The 23,337-nt window shown below is 32.9% G+C and overlaps 2 protein-coding genes, 1 long non-coding RNA gene and 3 pseudogenes across 3 annotated transcripts; 3 read left to right on the forward strand and 3 right to left on the reverse strand.

The window, feature by feature from the left end:
* Positions 1–154: 154 nt before the first annotated feature.
* LOC120113765 lies at positions 155–2,763 on the forward strand (annotated as a pseudogene).
* Positions 2,764–2,817: 54 nt separating this feature from the next.
* Positions 2,818–5,114, reverse strand: LOC120113769 (cytochrome b-c1 complex subunit 9-like). Its single transcript, XM_039134815.1, has 3 exons — positions 4,875–5,114; positions 4,111–4,158; positions 2,818–3,143 (listed from the first exon to the last, which is right to left on the reverse strand). The coding sequence occupies exons 1-3, from the start codon at positions 4,995–4,997 to the stop codon at positions 3,093–3,095; spliced, it is 222 nt and encodes a 73-aa protein (XP_038990746.1). The 5' UTR covers positions 4,998–5,114; the 3' UTR covers positions 2,818–3,092.
* Positions 5,115–6,451: 1,337 nt separating this feature from the next.
* On the reverse strand, positions 6,452–8,612 carry LOC120113761 (annotated as a pseudogene).
* Positions 8,613–14,787: 6,175 nt separating this feature from the next.
* LOC120113652 (GDSL esterase/lipase At5g03610-like) lies at positions 14,788–16,347 on the forward strand. The gene is made up of 5 exons (XM_039134732.1): positions 14,788–14,866; positions 15,079–15,252; positions 15,392–15,663; positions 15,822–16,128; positions 16,201–16,347. The coding sequence occupies exons 1-5, from the start codon at positions 14,788–14,790 to the stop codon at positions 16,314–16,316; spliced, it is 948 nt and encodes a 315-aa protein (XP_038990663.1). The 3' UTR covers positions 16,317–16,347.
* Positions 16,348–16,443: 96 nt separating this feature from the next.
* LOC120113771 lies at positions 16,444–19,585 on the forward strand. The gene is made up of 2 exons (XR_005515338.1): positions 16,444–16,478; positions 19,495–19,585. It is a non-coding gene; the product is annotated as an uncharacterized LOC120113771 (long non-coding RNA).
* A 70-nt stretch (positions 19,586–19,655) lies between these two features.
* Positions 19,656–22,828, reverse strand: LOC120113759 (annotated as a pseudogene).
* Positions 22,829–23,337: the final 509 nt, after the last annotated feature.

The raw sequence follows: 23,337 nt of genomic DNA on the forward strand, positions 1-23,337 counted from the left end.
CAAACTTAAATTAATTAGATTAAATTTTTGGATCTAGATCATAATTCTTTTAGGGGATTTGGAGCATAATTTTTTTTTGGATAATTAATTTGGAGCATAATTGAGAGGTCTAATGCTTGTAAGAAAATACGACACGTGAGTTCGGGTGGTCGTCACAAGCCCTTTTGCTCATTTGGGCAAAACCCCAGAAATTTACGTTGAAAAAGGAACCAAAAGATGGACGTTTTAAAGCCATGAGAAACATGATATGAACACTTAATCCAATTCCCATGTCGAAATCATTGGTTCTACGCATCTCTCCATATTTCATAGCTCGAATCAAGCAAAACCACAAGCTTCTGAGGTCCTCTTTTTCTTCCTCTGCTTCAGCTCTTCATGAAGCTTCTTCTGAATCTTCTGAATCCCCTTCTCTCGATACAATTCATATGACTGATAATTGCGTCAAGGTAAAATTTAGCGGAAAAAACAGATTTTTTTTTGCTGTATATGGTTGATGTTATCTTTACTTGATTCGTTTGTTTTTATTACTATATCTATTGTTTATGGGATTTCTTTTATTTTTGCTAGTATTGCTTTGATGGGTTTTTCATTTCAATTTGTTTTAAGAGTGTTTTGTAATTTAATTGGGGACTGCGTTTGCGTTTGGATGCTGAGAAAGTGCAGGAAAATATTTAACCTTTTGAATTATGTTAATTTCTTATTGTGTAATATGTAGCTTATGAGAGCATTTGGATCGAAACAAATTGAAAAATTCATTCAATTTCTTTCTTATTCATAATTTTGCTTCCTGCACTTTCCCTCACAAACCCCATTTCCCCCTTTTCATCTAATGTTATGTGATATTTATTGTCTTAGTATTTATTGTTATCAATTGATATATTGCAAAAGAATAACCTTTTCTGCAAGGTTCTAAGTTTTAATTGTTAAAATTGCATGCTTTTGGAAGTTTAGGAGACATTGTAGACCCTATAATTTGTTTTCCATTGCAGTGAAAATTGTATGAACTACCTTGCTGCGATTTCCTGGATTATGTTTTTAATGTCAGTGGCATATATGTTTTTCCCAATTGCTTAGAAAATCTACATGTTTTATTCATTTTTTCACCGACATTCGGTTTGGCTTACAGAGAATGAAAGAACTGCAATCATCTGACAATAAGATGCTTCGGCTGAGTGTTGAAACTGGTGGATGTTCGGGGTTTCAATACGTGTTTGATTTGGATGAAAAACAAACCCAGATGACAGGTTTCTTTTTTTCTTTTTGTTTTGGTTTTACGAGAAGTAAATTTCTTACTCTCTTCATACTGCTTTGACCTTTATTTTTTTTCTTGTATCGAATCCTATTTGCAGATCTTTTGTAAGGGAAGGAGTAAAGTTGGTAGTTGATGATATTTCCTATGATTTTGTAAAAGGGGCAACAGTTGATTATGTCGAGGAGTTAATTCGTTCTGCATTTGTGGTAAGCCGTGTTATCTTGTTCTGTGCATAAATGCATTGATTGATGTTGTCTTAAAATCCTAGGACATAAGTAGCTTCCCTCTAGCTAAGTGGTTCATTGTGGTGTTTTCTAAATAGATTGCTGAATGTCATTTGCCTTAACCTTAACTAACCTGGAACTTGGATTAGATGCGAATATACTTAATAAAGGTTGTATGAGAAATGTTAAATGTAAAAAAATGATGCAGTTCTATGTTGTTTTGGTACTACTAAATCGATTACCTGTTCTGTCCTGGTTTAACTTTCTGTTAGCTCCAGTCTTTAAATTTGTTGTATTAGGAGGCACGGACAAATTTTCGTCAAGTTTGGTCAGATGTAATAACCCTTTCTTGTTCTGTACCGGAAACTGATCCCTAATTTATTATATGATTTGAAACATTTCATGCGTTCCTTTAGGTGTACTTTTAGCTCATTGTAGTTGATTATTCCTAATATAACCATTAGATGATTTCTGAGTTAAATTTCCCTCGCAGTTTTGCTCAAGTGTGATATTACCTTTGTGGTCTAGCTACTACCTTGAAGTTATCTGTATCTGACATTCGTTAAATAGACTTTTGTTACTAAAAAACATGAGATTTGAACGAAATTGTTGGTATTGTCGGGATAGTATAGGCTCTATGTATCGATCCTTTAGGCATAAATGCTTACATGAAATCATTCACACTCTGAAATATGAAAAATGAATTATTTCCGTCATTGGTTTAATCAGACGGTGCAAAAGATTTTGAACCACACGCGAAGTCAAGTGGTTTTATGTGTCCAGTGCATTAGTGTCAATACATCATACTGAATGATCTTTTGCTTGTTTTCACCTTGATCCCTTTTGTCGTACACAAACTATGTAATGAACAGCCGCAGTTTAGTATTTTTCTACGTTGTTACTTTTTTTTAAAGAAAAACATGGCTTCGCTTGCATTTTTACCTTGTATGCCACTGAGTTCCGATTTCTTGTGCAGGTGACAACAAACCCCAGTGCAGTTGGAGGGTGCAGTTGTAAAAGTTCATTCATGGTGAAACAGTAGATCTTTCAAGTACATTGCTCATACCATCAGTTCGGTCGAGTATCTTAGTAGGCCGAATGAATCCACTACAATCTTCTACCGGATTTTTTTTTGCCATAACAATTATTTGGATGCATACATAATAAGCATACTTCATTCTCCTAGTTCCTTGTTACCCGGATTTGCGATGAATATCATATTGTAAAAAAGCCTTGCTTATTATCTGTTAGCAAGGTAACTCACTGTTATGTTAATGAGTTTGGTTACTCTTTAATATGTTACAATTTATGACTTATTCTCGTATTAATATGTTACAATTTAAGATGAACGAAAATATGGGCTGAAATTAATAAAGTTGCAACAATCACAAATTGCAGGGTGATGCTTGAAATAGATCAATCGACATACATTGTGGCCGCCCAAAATTCTGAATAATCAAAAATTTTCCAGAGACTATTCGTCCAACCCATGGTTTAGAACAGACAGATATTATAACATTTTATTTCAACTATGAGCATTGCTCTACTTAACAGACATATGCTCGGACCCAATTCTCAAAAACAACCTCAAAATACCCAGAAACAGAATGATGATTTTATTCCTCCGATTGCCTCTGTCCTAGCACCGGAATGTCTTCGTACCGTTTCTGTTGTATAACAATGAAATCAAGTATACAAGTTAGTTGTTGAGCCATCGTGCAAACAATTGATTGCAGCAGACAATGATTGGGAAACATGCAGTTGTCGAGCTATCATGCAAACAATGCCTGAGGGTATGTCGAGTTGGACAAGCTAACCAAATCCATATTATAAGTATCAAAATGAAACATATATTTGAGACTTGCAATAAGGCTATATAAAAAGTTAGATTATATTATGTAGTTTACGAAGAGGAAATGAACAGCATACAGCACTTCATTTTTTGGCTACACATGACAGTGTATACAACCGACATCAGATAATATCAACGCACTCTAACAGATTTGATATGAAATATGAAGCAAGGAACATATCACCCACTACTGAATAACAACATGAAGTGCTATATTTACTGATCTGCCTGTACAGAATATTTGAGTTCGCAAGGAAAGTACAATACTTACATATACTTTTTTCCAGAAAGTCAATCCTAAACAATTTAAGTGAGATAAGGCATATTCCCACATTTCCAAACAGTTTCTAAACACACAGTTTTCAAGCATCTAATAGCAACATATTGATGGAGTTATGGAAGTTAATAATGGTTGTTCTTAAACAAAAATCAACATCTATTTTTAAGGGAAAAGGTATTTCAAAATCCAAAACTGAATGTAATAGGCTAAATAAAACCATAAGAAAGACTGGTATTAAGACTACTTATATATTTCTGAAACCGGAATGAGCCAAAATAAAGGAGCCTCAATCCAGGCCTCCTTAACTGGTATAAATGTTTAAACTTGTATCAGAGAGTAGGAACTACCCTATCCACAATGCAATCAAACAAGCCTGCATTGTGTAAGTGAATAGATTGATTATTAGATTTGGGACTAATATTTCAAACAAGCCAGGCATAAATAAGCTGCCTAAGACCTAAAAATGCAGCAGAATTGATATCCCAAAGAAGAGAAATATTACCCCAACATTGTTGTACTCCCAGAGCCTATGAACTCCATAATCCACAGCCTGCAAAAGTCGAATCAAGTCAATTATAGTAAGGATCTTCACCATTCCTTTTCATTAGAATCAAAATTAAAAACTACAGCTAACTTTAAACATTACTAGAAACTCGACATTAACAATTAAAAAACCAACTAATCTATGAAAATTAACACTCCTCGGAACAAAAATATTCCAATCAGTAAACAACAGCTAATATTTAGCATTACTAATTCAATAGAAACTCAAAATTTACTATCAGAAAGCCAAAGAATCAATGAAAATTAACAATCATCAGCATATAATATTCCAATCGGTAAACAGCAGCTAATTTTAAATATTATTAGAAACTCAAAATTTACTATCGGAAAGCCAGATAATCAATGAAAATTAACAATCATCAGCTTATAATATTCCAATCAGTAAACAGCAGCTAATTTTAAATATTATTAGAAATTCAGAATTTACTATCAGAAAGCCAAATAATCAATGAAAATTAACATTCATCAGCTTATAATATTCCAATCAGTAAACAGCAGCTAATTTTAAATATTATTAGAAACTCATAATTTAAAATAGAAAACTAAATAATCAATTAAATTTAACAATCCTAAGACCAATAAAATTCCAACCAGTAAATTAAAAATAAACTAAGTTTTATTCCTAAAATCAACCAGAAAAGTTAATATAAACAACGGATCGAAATTGGAAACGATTGAGATTTCAAAGCAAAAAGAAGTCACCCGTTCGCCTAGGAAAGCGCCAGCGATTACGAAGGTAACGTAAACGGAGTTACGTCGCATTATGACTCTGTAGAGACCTTCAAAAAGGCCTCCTTGACCTCTTCTCCTAGATGCGTAATCCATGAAAGTTAGCAAAGGTAGAGATAGTCTCTTTTGCTTGGATCTGCGATTAGGTTTTGCAGAGATGCCGTACACGAAGAGCTGAAGAAATTTGCTCTGTGAAGATTAAACCTTCAACACTGGCTATAGGGCCGAGCCGAACGATATGGATTTTGACTCTCAGGTTCAACGGCCCAAATGTCTTTTTTTCCCTTTTCCTTTTACTATATTATGTCAATTCTTACCAATCATCTCGATCTCTAATATCTATTTGCAATTTTGCATAAACAATGTTGAATATTTTAATTCTAATATTGTAAATAAAATAAATTGTATTGAAAGATTTTATAAATTAATACTTACTAAATTAATACCTCTAAAATAATGATTTTTCTCAATCTCAACTTGGACTAATGTCTAAATTAATAACTTCAATAAATTAATAAGATAATATTTTTTTCGAAAGACCCTTAGATAAATTTATGATCTATTCAACATTATAAATTAATAATTTTATAAAATTTCAAATATAACTAGAATAATTTAGTAAAATATGATTATATTGTTGTTTGTTTCTTCTTAAAATTTAAATCTTGTTGTATTTCATCTCTAACTTTTCTTAATACATCCAAAAGTTCGGTGTTGCGTTTTCATACTGCAACAAAAAATTGTGAAGAGTTATTGCCGCTATGAGTGCTTCATTCTTAGTAATTAGTTGCAAAGACATTGTTTTATCTTAAGTTTTTTCCAATAGGATCTTCAGTTCTTTCCTTGTATCATTTTCATCCGGGTAATCAAAAAGGTGATTGACATACATTTTGTTACGGAATCCAAGACCATTAATCATCATATCAAGTTCATAAATATCTTATTCAGTAGTTCATTCATTTAAATTCCTTGAAACTACTTCAATGACTACTTCATTTAAATTCATGAAGAATAATGTAGGTCTATTGAATTGGGAAAAATCTCTTTAAATTAATAAATTATAAATTTATCGAATAATTAACCTCTTTAAATTAATAAAATTAAGATATCCGATATTATTAATTTATATAAATTTTACTGTAATTTGAATTAATAAATAAATTAAACATCAATATATATAAAAATATATTTACTAACATTTTATAAAACTTTTAAAATGTGCAGAAGGAGCAAATAATATGTAAGATTATATGTAAATTAAAAAAAAGACGAGGAAAATTACGAAAACTAGCATTTTCATTTCAGTACAACAAAATTTAATTTTTTAAAATAAGAATAATCAATGCATGATGAGGCAGTCAACCAGATCTATTGTTTCCTAGCTTACAAAATCAGAAGCAAAGCAAAGTAATGCTATGATAAAATCAAAATCACTCAAAATGGGAAATCAGTGTTTCACAAATACAAATGCAGGTGCCACAGTCAGTGCACTGGACCGTACCCGAGATTCACAACCGAGTCGAGTCTCGAACAGAGAAGAACACGCTTAAAATGTTGCAGGCGTCAAGTTTGGTTGTAATAGGGGATAATGGATAAGGGTAAAGACCTATAAATGCAGCGCAGACTACTTCTCTCCGACCAAAAGTGCCTTTACCACATTATCCGACATCACATCCGAGAGTGGAAGCATATGTCCAGCGCCAGGTAGTTCATGGTACTGAATCCATGGGAGTTGTTGCACAATGTAACGTTGCAACGTAACCGGTACAAGCTTATCCTCATCTCCGTGCCATAGGTGCACTGAGCCCTCATTGTTAGGAAATGGGTTGTCTAGTTCCAAGGGAGAGAATTCCCATGCTCCAAATCCGATTATCATGTCCCGATGCAGGGACTCATATTCACCCTGTTGTCTTGAGTGTGCCTAAAGAAAGGACAGACGAGATTACAATTGCAGCAATGGCAACGAGTGAAGTTTGAGAATCAACTGTAAAAATATTCTAAGATGAGATTATGCCGGAATAGACTGGTACTTCAAAGAACAACCATTAACCTCCCACGACAGTTTCCAATGACTAAACCACAACAATCCACAAGTACAACAAATCACAACTTAACTATTAGTCAACAGAATTAAACTGCTAAGGCCAAAAAAGGTGCAAGGATGTTTCTGGTCGAGAGATACATACCAGATTCTTCATAGGGATCTTCATCAGGAGTTTTATGTCCTCACTAGAAAAATTATCAATACTGGTGGCGATAACGCTAGAACCAGGGAACCATTTCTGAGTGTTCCACCAGTAGGTAAGCCAGGGAGCATAGTGAGACACACGGAGTGCCCATTGGTCCTGCGGTAATTGTTGCAGATACGCTTGATTCATTAAATTTGTAGGTAAACCAGACCACCAGTAGTTAATTACTGGAGCTATCAATGTTGCCCCTGCTAACCTGTTGGAGTTGCAAACACAGAAGTAAAAAACGCAAGTAGTATACGCAACGGTAGAACAAACATTATATGCAATCTCTTGGTTGCATTCGAGTAGTTCGGTAAAAGGAATACCTGTGAGGGATGTACTTGAGGCAGCTCCAAATTAACTCCCCCCCCCCCAGAAAATCCTATTACATAAAATTTGGATCCTAGTCTCAATTGATCCGCAAGCTCTTCTATATCCAAAGCTATATTCTTTACTGTCTTTGTCGGATTAGGGTCACTCTCTCCATAGCCTGGTCTGTCGAAAGACACAATGTAGATCCCTAATCGTTCAACGAGTTCCTGGTCGAAAGTAGAAACGACAACAAAGTCAAACGACGTTCAATCCAAGCATGTTATATCCGAAAGCTTAAATGATCACAACAAACAGATACCTGTGACAGATTAATAGTATCAAACCTACAAGAATAAAATCCATGGACTTCGATGACTTTATACTTTGCTGCATCTCGTGGAACTCCACGCTCTTGGTAGGCCAAATGCCGTCCATCCCTACGCTTTATTCTCGATGCTGTGACAGGTGGACCATCAGGAGAGCCGCATATCTTCGGTGGAGGTGGTTTAATGGCTTGAAAAGCCCATGCCAAAGCTCCCACAGACAAAACCAATATTATCTTTGTGAATAAACCTGGAATTCAAAGTTAATTACTTAGTCATCCAATATCATATATATAATCATGGTCAAAATATGGCACCGGTCTCTCCAATTATAAAAGTTAAAAAGGAAGTCATCTTTCTTCTATTTAAAATAATAGACCAATCGTTTTACACCATCAATTTATTGAAAGCATCAAGCTAAGCTAGAAGTTCAACTCTTAACGGAAAGACACAATGCAGTAACAAAGAATTCATTAAAAAAATCACAGCAATAGAATGAACTGATATTTCAAGAATCTGCAAGAACACAATATAATCTAATATCCAAAATCCAAACTTTCTTATGCTTTCAAAGAGTTAAAGCAGAGAAATAAGAGAAACAAAGTGACCCAGAGTTTAAAAGAAATGGGGAATTCTACAACAAGGTTGATAACTCAAATCAGGTCAAATAAAAGGTTAGATCCTTTTATACCTTTTTTTTATAAAAAGAAAGAAAGAAAAACACCTGAAGGAAGGTTGAAGAAAGTGGTTTGGTTTGCTTTTCTAGTGTGAGCTCTTGCTGATGCAGCTGATATTTTCCTATTAACTCGCTTTCCAGCCATCTCTGGATCTCAGAAGAATAAACAAAATGGATACGCAGACGATTTTTTCTATTCTAACGAGGCAGAAGAATTGCTTGTTTAAAAGCAGAGGAGCTTTGTTATTTTATTTTTTAGTATAATATTAAATTGTGATTTTTTTATTAAAAGAATGGTCATCAAAGCCATCAGACAGGTAAGGAACACACGTATCAATACAGAGCAACTTGTTGGGTATAAATCTCTAAAAAAAAAAACTTTAGGAATTATATAATTTTATTACGAAACTATTTTTAAAAAATAATTTTAATATTAAATTTCAGTTGTGATTTCAATATAAGTATTGGTATGTCTTAAATAACATGATGATTAGTCATTTCTTTTCATAAATTTTTGTTTGTGCATTATTTTTATTATTAAATTTTAAAACATTTTATTTTCATACACTAAATTTTAGTTTATATATCATTTAGTGTCGTTGCTGTTGCCAATCAATTTTTACTTATTATTGATCATAATTTATCATAAGATCGGTATAAGAATATTTATATTTCACTTGTTTTCTTCTTAAATTGGTTTTTTAAAAAATCACTCAAAATCGAGGAAAATCAATCTAAAGATTTGACGTTTTAATACTCCAATCTCCACCTACAGTCGTCCAATTAATCTAATTTTAAGCTATGTTATTCATATTCTCATAAAAATGTTTCTTATCATTCGAAATTTTGAGCAAACACACCAAACTATTAAAATTTAACAAAGCTTTCAAATAAAAAAAGGGATGATTTTATTTATTTAGTTTTATGAGCTTTAAAGAAATTTTGAGAAATCTAAACCAACAAAGTAACAAATGACGATGAGATGAGTTTATCAGTGTTTAAGGTGATTTTAAAAAACATTGAATAATGATGATTTCTAATAACGATTAAAAAAAAGATGAAAAAAATCTTAACTTCGATAAAGAAGATGATGAGATGAAATAGAAAAATAGGTTTTTTAACTTCACCGTTAGAATCACATTAATATCAAATTGTCACGTCATTCAACATTAACAATTAAGTGCTATAATTATGATAAAAAAAGAAGTTAGATTATATTTGATGCAATTTACCCTAATTAAATTGTGATCTTTTGGAGTATATTTTTCATGTCTAGATGTTGACTCTTGAAATGGACTTTTAAGTAAGTTTGTTTTATTATTTTAATAGGGAATACTTTTTTAACGATTACTTTCTCCCCCAGATTTCTAGCTTCATTATTCACGAAAATGCATTATTTTTAAAGGAAGTTTCTACCCACATGATTGATCAAGTATAACGTGAAGGCTTTTGGGTTAAATAACTCACTTCGATCAGCCAATTATGGATACGGAATGTCATGTTCTTCTTTTATAACGGGCACGATAATTTCATAAAACCATTTATAATTTTATTATTAAATAAATATTTCATTTTTTAAAAATATAAATTCAAAATTTTAAATTATATATCAAATACACGAGTTTATTCAAATTCAAATTTTAATATGTTAAAAGTTGGATATCCATTGTTTGAATATCATTCATTAGAAACAAACATGTTTTTAATTTTGTAAATCAAAGTCGGATTCAAATATTTGACTTTATAATCAATATTGAATTTAATTTTTTATAAATAAATATTTAATTTTAATGACAACACTCGAATAATTTATATAGAAAGCATATTTTAAGATAAAATTGTGAATTCATTTAAAAAAAACATTATCATTACATCCAATCATTAAAAATAAAAATTGCACGCCAAACTGATCTTATTAGGAAATGCATTATGGCCCTTGTAAGTAAATTGTATTAAATAATTTATAATTAATTATTAAATTCAATTATTAGATAGTTGGACAACTCAATCGGTTTTATGACGATAACCGATTTATTTGATTTTTAATATAGCCATTGATGCCCAGCTCTATTCAAAGCATATGTTGATAATATGATCAAGAGCTTCAAAAGCTCTTCAACCCCCAAGCTTCTCAAAAACTAAATCTAAAGCTGGAATAACTGATATAAAAAAAAGGATAAATTCTACGATTAATCCCTTTGTTTTCTATCTGACCTAATTTAGTCACTGATTCAAAAATAAGTTGATGGTGATACTTCATATCTTATCCAAAGCTAAACCCAGGAAGACTAAAACTTCATCGTTCTTCCGTTATTGCAAAAACCCAACGGGGGAGATTTTTTAGGTTGAAAACATTGGGTTCTTCTTAAATTTGGAATGGCATTAAAATGGATGATACTGCTGTTTTTGCTTAATGTTCTGTTTGAAAGTAGTATTTTAATTGTGTTTGATCCAGACTTTGTAACGGATATTGTCTCTCCTGTGGTCAATTCTATGTTGGAAAGGAGCCGTTTGGACTCAGCGTCGGTTGACGTTTAGCCTGTATTGTTTGCTAATGTATACAATTAGTTATGGTGTTGAGCCGCGGGAGAAAAAAAAATACAATCAGAAAATGAAATGATTATTTCACGAAATTCATCCACCTTAACGAAATGATTCAAAGATTTAGATTTTAGATTAAGTCCGAACCCAAAACTAATTTAATTTGAGCAATTCGGTTATGGAATAGAATCAAGAATTGATAGAAGTCGGAGGATTTGGGTTAAAACTGGAGTTTGCTGAATTGAAACCCTTGGAGTTATTGGGATTGGAGAGTTTCTGCTTCGGCTGGGATAACAGTGATTGATTCTCCTGGTTCAGCATCTCTGCTTTCTTCCTCAGCTTCTCATTTTCCTTCATTATATAACAGTTTTGCAGATACAGGTTTGAGTTGAGCCTTTCCATGGATATCAACTAATTAAAGCCCCTGAAACCCCAACCAAAAATAACACAAATGTCGTAAATACGTAGGACAGATCGATTGCAACATTGGCAACTAAAATAATACAAACTATTAGACAAAACATCATATGTAGGATGTCTGGTTTGAATCAGAATACTAAAAAATATAACCTTCTTCAAGAACGTTGGGAGCTTTGCCAAATGAAACTAAAATCTGGGTTTGTAATTGCAGCAGCGAACGAAGAGATGAAAAGAATTGTGGGGGACGAAATGGAAGAAAAGATGAGTAGATATATATAGAGCCATGAATCTGTGGACTGACACAACAATCATGCATCTTTAACAATTGAAGCCGGCCATTTAGGGGGGAAAAGATTTATTGATTTTTTTAAAATCAAATAAAAATATTTAAAATTAGTTTAAAAGATAAATATAAAATAAGATTCCTTTTGATTCCAATGATTATTATTTTTTTATTTTTGAACAGAAAATCAGAATAAATCGAATTATATAAATTTAAACTGAAATTAAATTATCATAGATAATTTAAAAATATTGGACAAAATTAGATTGAACTCACCCTGAATATAAACATATGACGTCAAGTGAATGATGATGGAAAACTGGAACTTTGCGTTTTTGCAGAGTGGAAGGGTTGATTTTTTTTCATTATGAAAAATAAGGTTATAATTGATTACTTAAAGATGGGATAATTACGAATTATGGGTTTTTTTTTCCTTTTTTGGGCTCAATGATGGTGGGTTAGGTCGTCCCAAGGTACACAATGGTGGTCTTTTATTGGTTTGAACCGTCGTCACGGTCCCTCGTACACTTTATATATTAGTTCCAAAATTTATTTATTAACTCTTATATTACAGTATTTTAAATATATATATATATATATATATATAAAGTAAAACTATAAAAAAAAATGTAAAATTATGAAGTTATTTTATTGGTCATTAGTAAAAAAATATGAAGTAGCTTTGCATATCGAATGCACATAAAAATTCTATGAATATACATATTTATCATAGTACTCAGATAATATATCTTAAAAATAAAATTAAATATTTTAAATTGATGGTGTTCCAACTACACAATTTACTGACCTACAAACAAATCAAATATTGAGCTTTCACAAACTCATTGGTATATTATTAATGTAATATACATCATAAAATTAATAAACACGAGCATGTTATTAGCATAGAGAATAAGCAACGAGTATATATATAATGCATACATCCAAGGCATCACATACTTAAAATCGATCAATTATTTTATTCAATAATATTAATCTTATGCTTTCGCTAATATTTAACTATAAGGCCTAACCATGAACATTCACAATAGTTACCAAGTAAATTTTCAACAATATTAATCGTATTCGAAACGTTATTTTAGGTGCGAGTTTTTTCATGCTACAATTATTTTAAAAAATTTAATTAATTATTATGTTTAATTTGAAATTAGTTAAATATTGATCAATGATGTGGTGATGTATCTCAACCTCTGTGTGTCTTTGTATGTGTTTCTGTTATTTGTGTTCTGAATTGTATAATTCATTGATTGGTTATTAAACATGTTTCTGAATTTTCCTGTGAGATAATGTTCGAACAACACATTTCTTGTATGGTGACTGCATGTAACAGTACATGTTCATAAAAGTATTTTGATTTCTATATCACATACATTGTGCTATCTTATAATATGTTTAAGCATGTCACACTTGTCTAGTTTCATAAGTTGAGATGTGAAGGAGGAAGTTTATTGGTTCACCGCTCCTGTTTTAGCAGCTTACTGCTTCTAGTGGTGTATCCGTGATATGGTTCACACAATTTGTTTTTCTGAATTTTAGCGGCCACCACTCTTGTTTATGTGATTCGTTACATCTTGTTTGACATTCTATTAACTATAGGTTATGGGGAACTCGTCTTATGAAGCTTAGTGGATTTTTGGGTAGTTAGGAGTTTACTAGCTTGTGTTTTCGAATTGATTGTGTATGCTTGTTTGATTTTCTAAATATTATGTCTATATGCACATTTTGATCACATTGAGCTCTATAGTCACCATTTTTCCCTTTTTAGATATTTTAGGATGTTAGGATCGAATTGACATATAGAGATAAATTACATTTTGTTAAATTATTTTTTTGATAAAAGGATGAAAATCGAGTCTATGGAGTTATAATATAATTACCCTTAAACATTATCGATACCAATTTGACACACTAAAATTTTAATTTTACAGTCAATATCAATATCGGAGGAATATTGACACCTCAATCAAGGGTATTGATACTCTTAGAGTAAATTGCCCATATATATTTCTATCTCATGCTCATACGATATTGATATATGAAGAATAATATCAATACCAAAGTCTAAAAATCACCTTAAACTCGATTTCATCTCAAATTTCCTCTATACACTACATTTAAGGTCCTATTTTATTTATAAAGTCTAAGGGCATATTATAATTTCATTTAACATCATTTAAACTTGTATTTAACAATAAATTCATTTCCCTAAGCCACTAAACATGTAAATCACTCAAACATACTCAAATGACAATATACTATACACAAAACGTCACATTTACAAGTGTCGATTTAACAAAATTTCCTATCCTGGATCAGTCTCATCCCTACCTTACTCAACCTTTTAACCAAACACATAATCATTCCCTCTCATTTCCAACCCCAAACTCCCTTAACATCCTAAACTCACATTTCAATTACTACTTTAATGGGAGCAACCTTCAACCATAACCCATATGCATCAACAAAAATTAGCTACCTTTTCATTCTTAAGATATATCCAAATTCCTCCTCTACTACCTTTATGAATTCTAAAATCCCTTCTTGGTGTCCCTTTATCTCAAGTCCCCTCATTAATTTAAACCACAGGTCCAACCTTATTACCAATTATACCAACATTTCTAACGTAAGCAATCATAATGACAGCCTATGAATCTATATCCAAAAGAAAAACTTATTTACCGTAAGAGCCCATCACAGTCTTCCTTCAAAGGAATTTATTTTAGAAAAAAAAAGGCGAAGAAACGTACTCATTAAATCTAACGCGCCTAAAAGAACACATACAACGATAGAAATTAAAAAAAAATGCCTAAGAAAAATGCTTCAAAAATACTCTTGGAAGAAAAGAGAATACTTTTCCCAAGAGAGTATGTACGGTCCTGCTATTTGAGCATATGGATATTAGGTACCAAAAGATTTTGGCATGGAGAATTGAATTCTCATTTCTTTCTTGATGGCGATTTAAATCTCTTTTCATATTTAATCAGATCATGATAAATTAAGCTGTTTTTATTCCGATTTTAGACTTAATTTTAATTAATAAGGTGACCGAATTTTTAAAGAATTGAGGACCAAACGTGCAATGAAAGAGCCTTTACGTCCCACTTTATCTCTCTATATAATGCGTATGCTTCCTCCAAATCGCAAATATGCGCTTTCAAGTAACAGTAAAGCAATTGGAAGCTTTAAGCCAGTCTAAAGTAGCAGCTCAAAACTTGGCATTTTTCTTCTTCATTTCTGTTTTCTCTTAAACTAATAGAAAAATCAAACCCTGTCGTTATATTTGTTTCTGATATCCTTTTTCACTGCAAGAGTTGATGATTTCAATATTTTTTTTGCTCTTTTCTATAACGTGAATTGGAATGAAATGAAGGTGAGCAGCAAGGTGTTGAAGGTTCGGGAAATGGAGAAAAGAATTTATTCGTGTTTGGGGATTCGTATGCTGATACGGGAAACACCAGGATAGCTTTGGCAAGTTCATGGAAATTCCCTTACGGAATTACCTTTCCTGGGAAACCTGACGGCCGAGTCTCTACTGATTTCATTGGTAAACTATATCTCTCTCACCTTCTCTTTTACTTTGTGATCAATAACGGTGATGATTTGGTAACCAAAGTATCATTCCAGTCAATTGAACTTGATCAAAAAGTCACTTATAAATTTGTGTTAAATCACTTGACAATCAGCGGGTTACTTGGGAATGAAGACACCACTACCATACAGATGGAGGAAACAACTGGTGGGTCGGGTGAAATACGGATTGAACTTTGCTCATGGAGGGACTGGGGTTTTCGATACGTTGGCTCCGCATCCAAACATGACGACTCAGATCGATTTTCTGCAACAGTTGATCAATGACTCCGTTTACACCAAGAGGAACTTGAAAACTTCTTTAGCATTTGTCAGTGCTTCAGGCAATGACTACTTCAATTACACTGCCATGAACGGCTCTACAGAGGTAATTAAAACATGTAATTTCAAATTATACAATTATACTTTGTCAAATGAGTCTCAATCTTCTATGATTAATAATATAATAGATGGTATTATAAAATGCTGTATAAAGAAAATTAGGCTTTTGTTGATTTTCTTTTGGTTATATTTTATTGGTGACAGGGTTTTCCGGCCTTTATTTCAAGCGTCGTGAGCCAACTGACTGTGAATATGAGACGCATACATGGCTTGGGAGTGGGGAAAATAACTGTGGGTTCCCTGCCACCATTGGGGTGTCTTCCGGAGAACACCGCCCTGTCCTCCTTTCAACGGTGCAACCAAGCTCAAAACGCCCTTGTTAATCTCCACAACCGGCAGCTGTTTCAAGCGGTCACCAATCTCAACAACCAGACCAACTCCACTTCTTTCTTCATTCTTGACATTCATGATGCCTTTTGGACCGTTCTCAATCAAACACAAGCACATAAAGGTCATAACACTCACATATATACATACATACACCTTTGACTTCTGAAGATGTTATTTGTTTCATTTGCAGGAGGACCACAATTTGAGAACCCATTACAGCCATGTTGCGTGGGAGTGAGTGCTGCATTTTCACTATGCAAGTGTGGACGAAAATGGGGTAAACAAGTACACGTTTTGCTCAAATCCTAAATAAAACTTCTTTTGGGATACACTTCACCCTACGCAGGAAGTCTGGCGAGCTGTATATTCTTTCCTGCTTTTCAAAACAGCCTCAAGCAACTTTAACGGAACTAAAATTTACCACCAAAACTTCCCTTTGTGTTCTTTGTGTCTGTCAACTCCTTTATAGTTGTCATGATGACTTTTTTTTTTGAAGCGTGTTCAGAATAAGTTTAGAAATTGGAATTAGAAATGGGAATTTAAAAAATATTTGAAACATTTTGAGTCGCCATCGACCTTTGAGATTAGGTAGGTTAAAAATGGGATACGCCCTTTAATTTTTTTTAAAAAGACGCGATTTGGTATATGATCTAGAGATTATGGGTTTGGGAGTCAATTACATTTAGGGAATGATTAGTATCCCACAACGCCAAAAAATTAGTACATTCAATTACAAATTTGTCCCTATATTGAAAATTAAGAAATTCGAATATTTATTCAATTGATGATCATTTTATTCCCTAAAATAAGAATATTTAACCTAATTAGAGAATTTTATAGAGATGTACAACACTTATTTATTTCCAATTAAAGAAGAAACTAACCCCTAATCGAAATTAAGGTGATTATTTCTTATATTTTAATCGAAATAATAAAATATTATCATCCTTAAAAATTATAGAACCCTAAAAAAATTAAAGGTGACAAACTAGTCAAATTATTATTTAAAAGAATAAGGATATTCATTGATTTAAAAAACGAAGGCTCGACCTTTGACTTTATAATCAAACAACATGTCATTAGCAATTTAAAGATAGGAACACACATCTACCCTTTTGTTTTAACTAATGAGCCTATTTAATTTTTAAATTGGCCACTGATAGAATACTTATTTATTTGAAAATATTAAAAAATAAATGTCTAATTATTTTAAGACAATTCATTTCAATATTTAAAAATAAATTGATATTATATTTTAATCAAATTATAAATTTATCTATTTATTTCTAATTAATATTATTAAAGAGACTAATCTTAAAACGATAATTCTAAACTTAATTAATTTCTACTTAAAGAACTTAAACTATAGCTCTAACTAATGACTAAAGCTAAAACTAAAGAACTTAAAGTCTAAGGCTTGATTTTAATATTGGTGACTAAATTACAAGATTTAGAAAACTTAAAGGTTTTATTCTACAGTTATACACGTGACCATATTCAGAGAATTGAAAATTTACTCATATTTAATAATAAAACACATTTAAACAAATAAAGAAACAATTGAAGCAAAATCAAGGTCTAAATTGAACTCACTTCGGAATTTAAGGAATGAATTACAGTGATTTAGTGACTAAAATAAAAGAAACAAAACTAGGAGGTATAAACACGTTACTATGAAGTGACCTGCACCCCAATTTGCTAAAAAAAAGCCCAATAAACACTAAAACTAGAGGTGTACAAAACTACCCGACCCGCCACCAGCAAACTCAGACCTAAAAAATCGAGTAATTTTATATAAAAAAATTAAATGGTCGGGTACCCGACCCGACATTTCCCAGGTCAGGCCTGAGTCATAAAATTGAAGTTTTCCGGGTATCCGGTTACCTTAGTACCCGATTAGTTTATATATATATATATATATATATATATATATATATAATAGATTATGAATTATTAGATTTTGTATTTCGAACTTTTAAATTTTATGTTAGGATGTTGGAGTATATAATTTGAAGTTTCAAACATTTAAATTTATATATATATTTTTTAAAATTAATAATTTGAAGAAAAATATCAGATACTAGATACCCGATTATCGGATACCCACAACATCCAAATCAAGACAAGGCAAAAAAAAACCCGACCCAGATGTTGCGATTATCCAAAAACCCAAGTACCCGGGTTTGTACACTTCTAACCAAAAATCCCCCTCCCCCAAGAAATTTTTCAGCCGCCTCACTCCCTCTCTTTCTATCTAAAACACTACATGAACCAAACTCTTTCTTTAGATTAAAAGCCTCTTTTTCTATTTTTCTTTGAATGTTCTTCCTCAAAAAGTACATATTAATCAGGAAAAAAAAAACCTAAAAATCTATTTTCCTTAATTATACTCCAAATATTTACAACAACAACACACAATCCTCAAAAACAAAACCCTTTCCTACTCCAAAAAAACTCAAAGTTTCCTCCTTTCCTCTAATAAACAACCCTCAAAGGTTACTATCCACAAAAAAACTCACATTCGGTTCAAGCTTCCAAAACCGATGATGTGTGCGACGGAGAACAGCAGTCCCTATGGCGTTAACAAACTCCGGCAACCACGGATCGGTAAAAAAATACTCCTTTTTGTATTTTCTGATTTTTTTTCGAGTAGTAGCTTTGATGATGGTCCTGATCTCTAAATATTATGCACTTATTTATACTGATCTAAATCTCCCTTTAGTTGATTATTTGCACATTGTGATTCCCGCTCAAATGTGGTTACAACAAATTTCGGTTATACTGCAAAAATCTGATTTTTTGCATGAAAAAGGCGTCGGATCGACAACCAGAGGAGATGAACGGAGCACGTGAGGAACACTCTCCGGCCATGATCGGCGACGCGCCGACGGCGGAAGCGTAACGGTCAGGATGCTTCTGGAATGTTTTTCCTCAACTCTTGGATCCAACGATCCCGATGTGTTTGTGTTTGTTAGCCACATATTGATGACGTGACACTATTAATTTCTTCTCAAAACAGTTGCTCCACTATTTATTGCATGTTCTCTTTCAAAATTCAAGTCAAAACTTTTTCCCTCCCAAGGAAGCCAACCTTCGGCATTTGTTTAGAAACTAGGGCTTTTCTTTTTTCTTTTTATATTTTTATTTAATAATATGTATATGGGTAAAAATATGGGCCTTGAAAAAAATGTAATGGGCTAATATATTTAATAAAATGGTCTTTTTTCTCTTTTTGGGTTATTTTTATTATTTATTAAAGAAAAATAAATGGGCTTGATTTATAAATGGGCTAATATTTAAAACTAAAATATGGGCTCACTTATATAATATACTATATACTATCATTTAATATGCACATTACTATATACCAACACTTATTATTTTTGAAAAACAAAACTGTATACTAAAGTCCATTGTATCATATACATATTATGTAATAAGTATTTAAGACCACACGCCACCCTTATAAAATGGGTGATGACAATAGTTATATGTTCTTTTCTATTGATGTCATCTTGGGCTTGAGATTGGATAAAAGTTGTAAGAAAATATTAATAATCGAAGTTCTTCCAAATAATGACCGGACTAAGAACTCGAAATTCAACCGAATTATTAAATAGATCGAACACTTACCATTTATCTTGAATAGGTCGACATTGTTTCTTCATTAATAGTAGAAGCCATTTCAAAGAGGCTGAAGTGACATTAAAGCAGATTAAATATTTACATTCACTACATGACAAGATTGTGGTGTATTATTACACTAAAATGCCAGAAATCCCTTCAACCATTTGACTAGTCCGGTGTTGGCCGAGCTTGAATCGTTCCAAGATTACCAGGACGCCGGTATGCCAATGGAGTTGTCGGAGTACGTGGTGTTCTTGGAGTCGGGAATGGCAAAGGGGTGTTTGGTGTTCTAGGGGACAAGTTGACGAACTCTAGAGCTTGTTGTCTCAGTTCCACAGGGTAATCAGCAACGCACCCGATCCTAGGCCCAGCACCGGTTGACCACTTGAGTGACAGCTGATGTCCCAACTGGTACGATTTCAATGCCTTCTTTGAGTTGATCCTTTGCATATGGCATTTTTAGGCACCTCAGTTCTGGGCTCTGAAGACCACCAGATAGAGTCCTTTTGTAAGTATTTGTGGTCTCTGGTTGGTTAGTTTCAGATGACTCTAATGATAAATTATTCTCTTCGATGTCAATTTTGGGTTCAGTAGGCCCTGAGCTTGCTGAAAATTCGGAAGCAGTAACACTACCGCTGGGTTTGCCATCATCATAGTTATCAGAATCCTCAGTCGCCCGGCGAATCTGAGAACAAGATAAATGTAAGTCATCAAATTATTACAGAACTGGAGAAGGAAATAGCATAATCCAAGTCCTGCAACTCTACAAATTGGACAAATGCTAATGAGAAAATGGATAGAATGAAAGGCTACCTCAACTTTGCTGAAGTTCACTCCATTCTTCATCAGAAATGAAAGAAAACTGTCAAGACCTATCATCCGTTGGCCGGTAATGTCCGCTATAAGCAGAGATGGACTGAAAGTCGAAAGAAATCAGGTTTCAATGCATCATAACATTGTATCAGATATCAGCCATTCAAATGCAACCACCAATAGTGGCAACAACAACAAAATCGGAGTACGCAACCAAATCATAAATCATTATGAACTGAAAAACGAATGAAATCAGGTCTCAAACTCTCAATACATTGTATAAGATATCTAGCCATTTAAATGCAACTATCAGTATCGGCAGCAGGTAACAAAATTCAAGTACACTACCAAATCCTAAATCATTATGAGCTGAAAACTGAACGAATCATGTCTCAAACATTGTATCAGACATCCAGCATTAAATTGCAATCATCAATATTGGCAGCAGGTAACAAATCTGTGTAGAAATACTGAATCCTAAATCATAACAAACGTATACCTTTAGTATCCCCTGCTCCACTACCAATCTACCAGCTGCTAGCGTTGCTCCACCAGCTAAGAAGCTAGAATGATGAAACATTCCTTTCTTCTTCTGCAAGGTACAAAAAGGTCAAGAAAACATTTTTCAGGTTTTCATGCATCCACTAGGTAAACAACAGAACAGTTGTCATTTGAGTCGGACGAATTACCTCGCCAGCGTACAATTTCTTCAAGGTGCCCATAACAAATATCCATTTAGCCTCTTTTAATCCTTTGAATGTATCAAGTACATTTCTAGTTTGTTTATGAATAATCTTTCCTTCAACAACAATGTACTCATGCTCCCTTTCTTGCTGTTTACAACAATAGCAAAGTATTAAGAATTCACTCATCTCATTTGGAAAACATAAAATCTAGATTAAATCAAACATAAGAGCGGCATACGTACAGGTCCGAGATACTTGATGCATTGTTGTTGGAGCTTCGATCTTGGACATTTGTCAAGATCGACCTCTTGCCATCCCCTATTAACCTGCGGAAAGAAGATAAAGAGTCAGATTATGGTTTTCATACTCAACTTGGAGATTATTGTAGTCTTTGTACTATAAGTTTGAGGTTTACCAGTAGAAAAATGGTTGACCTGCATCATCTTTACACCACTCATCGTAGTAAATGTGTAAGTTATGGCCATAACGGTGTCGTGGATCAATCTGCAATCAAAAAATGGATTCCATCAATGACATTGTCCAAACTATTTTGTTTACATAATATTTCCAATGATAACTTTTTATAACATTTAGTGAAAGATTAGGTCAAATCATGGAATTAGTCCCTCTATTATGCTTAAGTTTGGAGTTTAATCTCTATATATTAATTTGACACCAGGTTATCGCTAGTTAATCCAAATATCTAAGATGAATTCTTTTCACGTTGCAAGGGATGTTTTCAAGAAAAACTCAGGCCAACATTTTAATTGAAAATTTCAAAAGTGTTAATTATTTAGACTAGCTAATTGTATTTATAAAAATATGTTAAGTTAAAGGAACTAAATATGAAACCTCAAATTTGAGAATTGTAGAGGGACTAAAACCATAATTTACTCAAAAAGATTGAGAAGAGAAAATTACAGCTTCAATCCAATGTTGAAAAGCCAATTTTTGTGCTTTGGCGTCAATGGACAACCCTTTTCCAACCTGCCAAAATTCCCGAAAATATTTTTGAAAAACGCAATAATTGATGAAAATAACCAAAAAAAAAGACTGCAGATGGAAATAAGGTAATTTTTTTTATGTAAAAAAGTACCTTAGAAGCATTTAAGCCAACGCGATTCCACCTTGAAGCAGCAGTTTCTGGTTTCAAATAATTAAAAAAGGAAATTGTGCTGTGATTAAGCCTTGCATAATCCAAAGCTAGCCACCTGAATAATAATAACAATAATCGAGAAATACAATATTTTAAATAATATTAATAAAAAAAAGACAGAGACAAAGATTTTATGGAAATAGTACCAGAGTTCTTCAGCGACAACAGCGGAGTCTGCTAACCTACGCCGTGTGCGGTAACTCCTATACACCTTCTGGACCCTAACGGCGGCATTGGAATGACAATAACCACCGTCACGCGTATGGTTCGAACCAGGAGAATCTCGGCCGTCAGACACGGTTCCAGCTGCATTTCCGGGCAACCACCAATATTCCCCGACGGGAAACCGATTCGGTTTCTCCGTTCGGACTATCCATGGAGATAAAACGGAGGGTTCTGATACAACACGTAACCCAGTGCTTTGAAGGTCTGTGGAGGAAATGTCATAAACCGAAGATTTTGAACCGAAATTTGAAGCAGGTGCTTGACTTTCAATTACTTCCATTGGTTTTCTCCACTAGACTTAGTCAAATACGTATCATTCTTCCAGATAAAGAGAGCCGAGGACAGTGAGAGAAAAAAAGGGGGAAGCATTGGGAATCCCACATGTAAAATTTTATACTACATCACTTGGGACTTGGGATTTGGGATTTGGGACTTGGTCAGTGAAGCGCGTGGGTTACGCGCTGATCTTGAGAGTGAGGTTTTCTATAACTCCCTCCATACAAACTTGGAAAGGAGACTTTCATGCTAGTTAGATTTTGGTTTTTTTCTTCTTCTTTTTACACCTTTTCTAATAATATCAAAACTAGATAAAAATAAAAATGTACAGAAGTAGAACAAAACAAATTATTTGTAGATAATTCAAAAAAAAGGCCATGCGGACTGAAAACACTTAGGACAAGGGAGAGTATAAGTCGATTCAAATTGATTATAATGTTATTTATGTTGATTTTATCCATCAATTATTAAATTTATAATTAAATTAATTGACTTAATCCGTAAAATATATATATTATTAGTTTAATAACGATTTACATGTATTTGG

This window comes from Hibiscus syriacus, unplaced genomic scaffold (assembly GCF_006381635.1).
Source record: "Hibiscus syriacus cultivar Baekdansim isolate YM2019G1 unplaced genomic scaffold, ASM638163v2 tig00110213_pilon, whole genome shotgun sequence".
Lineage (NCBI taxonomy): Eukaryota > Viridiplantae > Streptophyta > Magnoliopsida > Malvales > Malvaceae > Hibiscus > Hibiscus syriacus.

What these genes read in the sequence shown, in the direction of transcription:
- LOC120113769 (XM_039134815.1), bottom strand. Translation starts at nt 4,997, where the DNA reads ATGGATTACGCATCTAGGAGAAGAGGTCAAGGAGGCCTTTTTGAAGGT. An exon ending in GCGCTTTCCTAGGCGAACGG is followed by an intron (nt 4,159 to 4,874) that starts GTGACTTCTTTT and finishes CGACTTTTGCAG; the next exon opens with GCTGTGGATTATGGAGTTCA. An exon ending in GGGAGTACAACAATGTTGGG is followed by an intron (nt 3,144 to 4,110) that starts GTAATATTTCTC and finishes GTTATACAACAG; the next exon opens with AAACGGTACGAAGACATTCC.
- LOC120113652 (XM_039134732.1), top strand. Translation starts at nt 14,788, where the DNA reads ATGAAAGAGCCTTTACGTCCCACTTTATCTCTCTATATAATGCGTATG. An exon ending in AGTCTCTACTGATTTCATTG is followed by an intron (nt 15,253 to 15,391) that starts GTAAACTATATC and finishes CTTGACAATCAG; the next exon opens with CGGGTTACTTGGGAATGAAG. An exon ending in TCAAACACAAGCACATAAAG is followed by an intron (nt 16,129 to 16,200) that starts GTCATAACACTC and finishes CATTTGCAGGAG; the next exon opens with GACCACAATTTGAGAACCCA.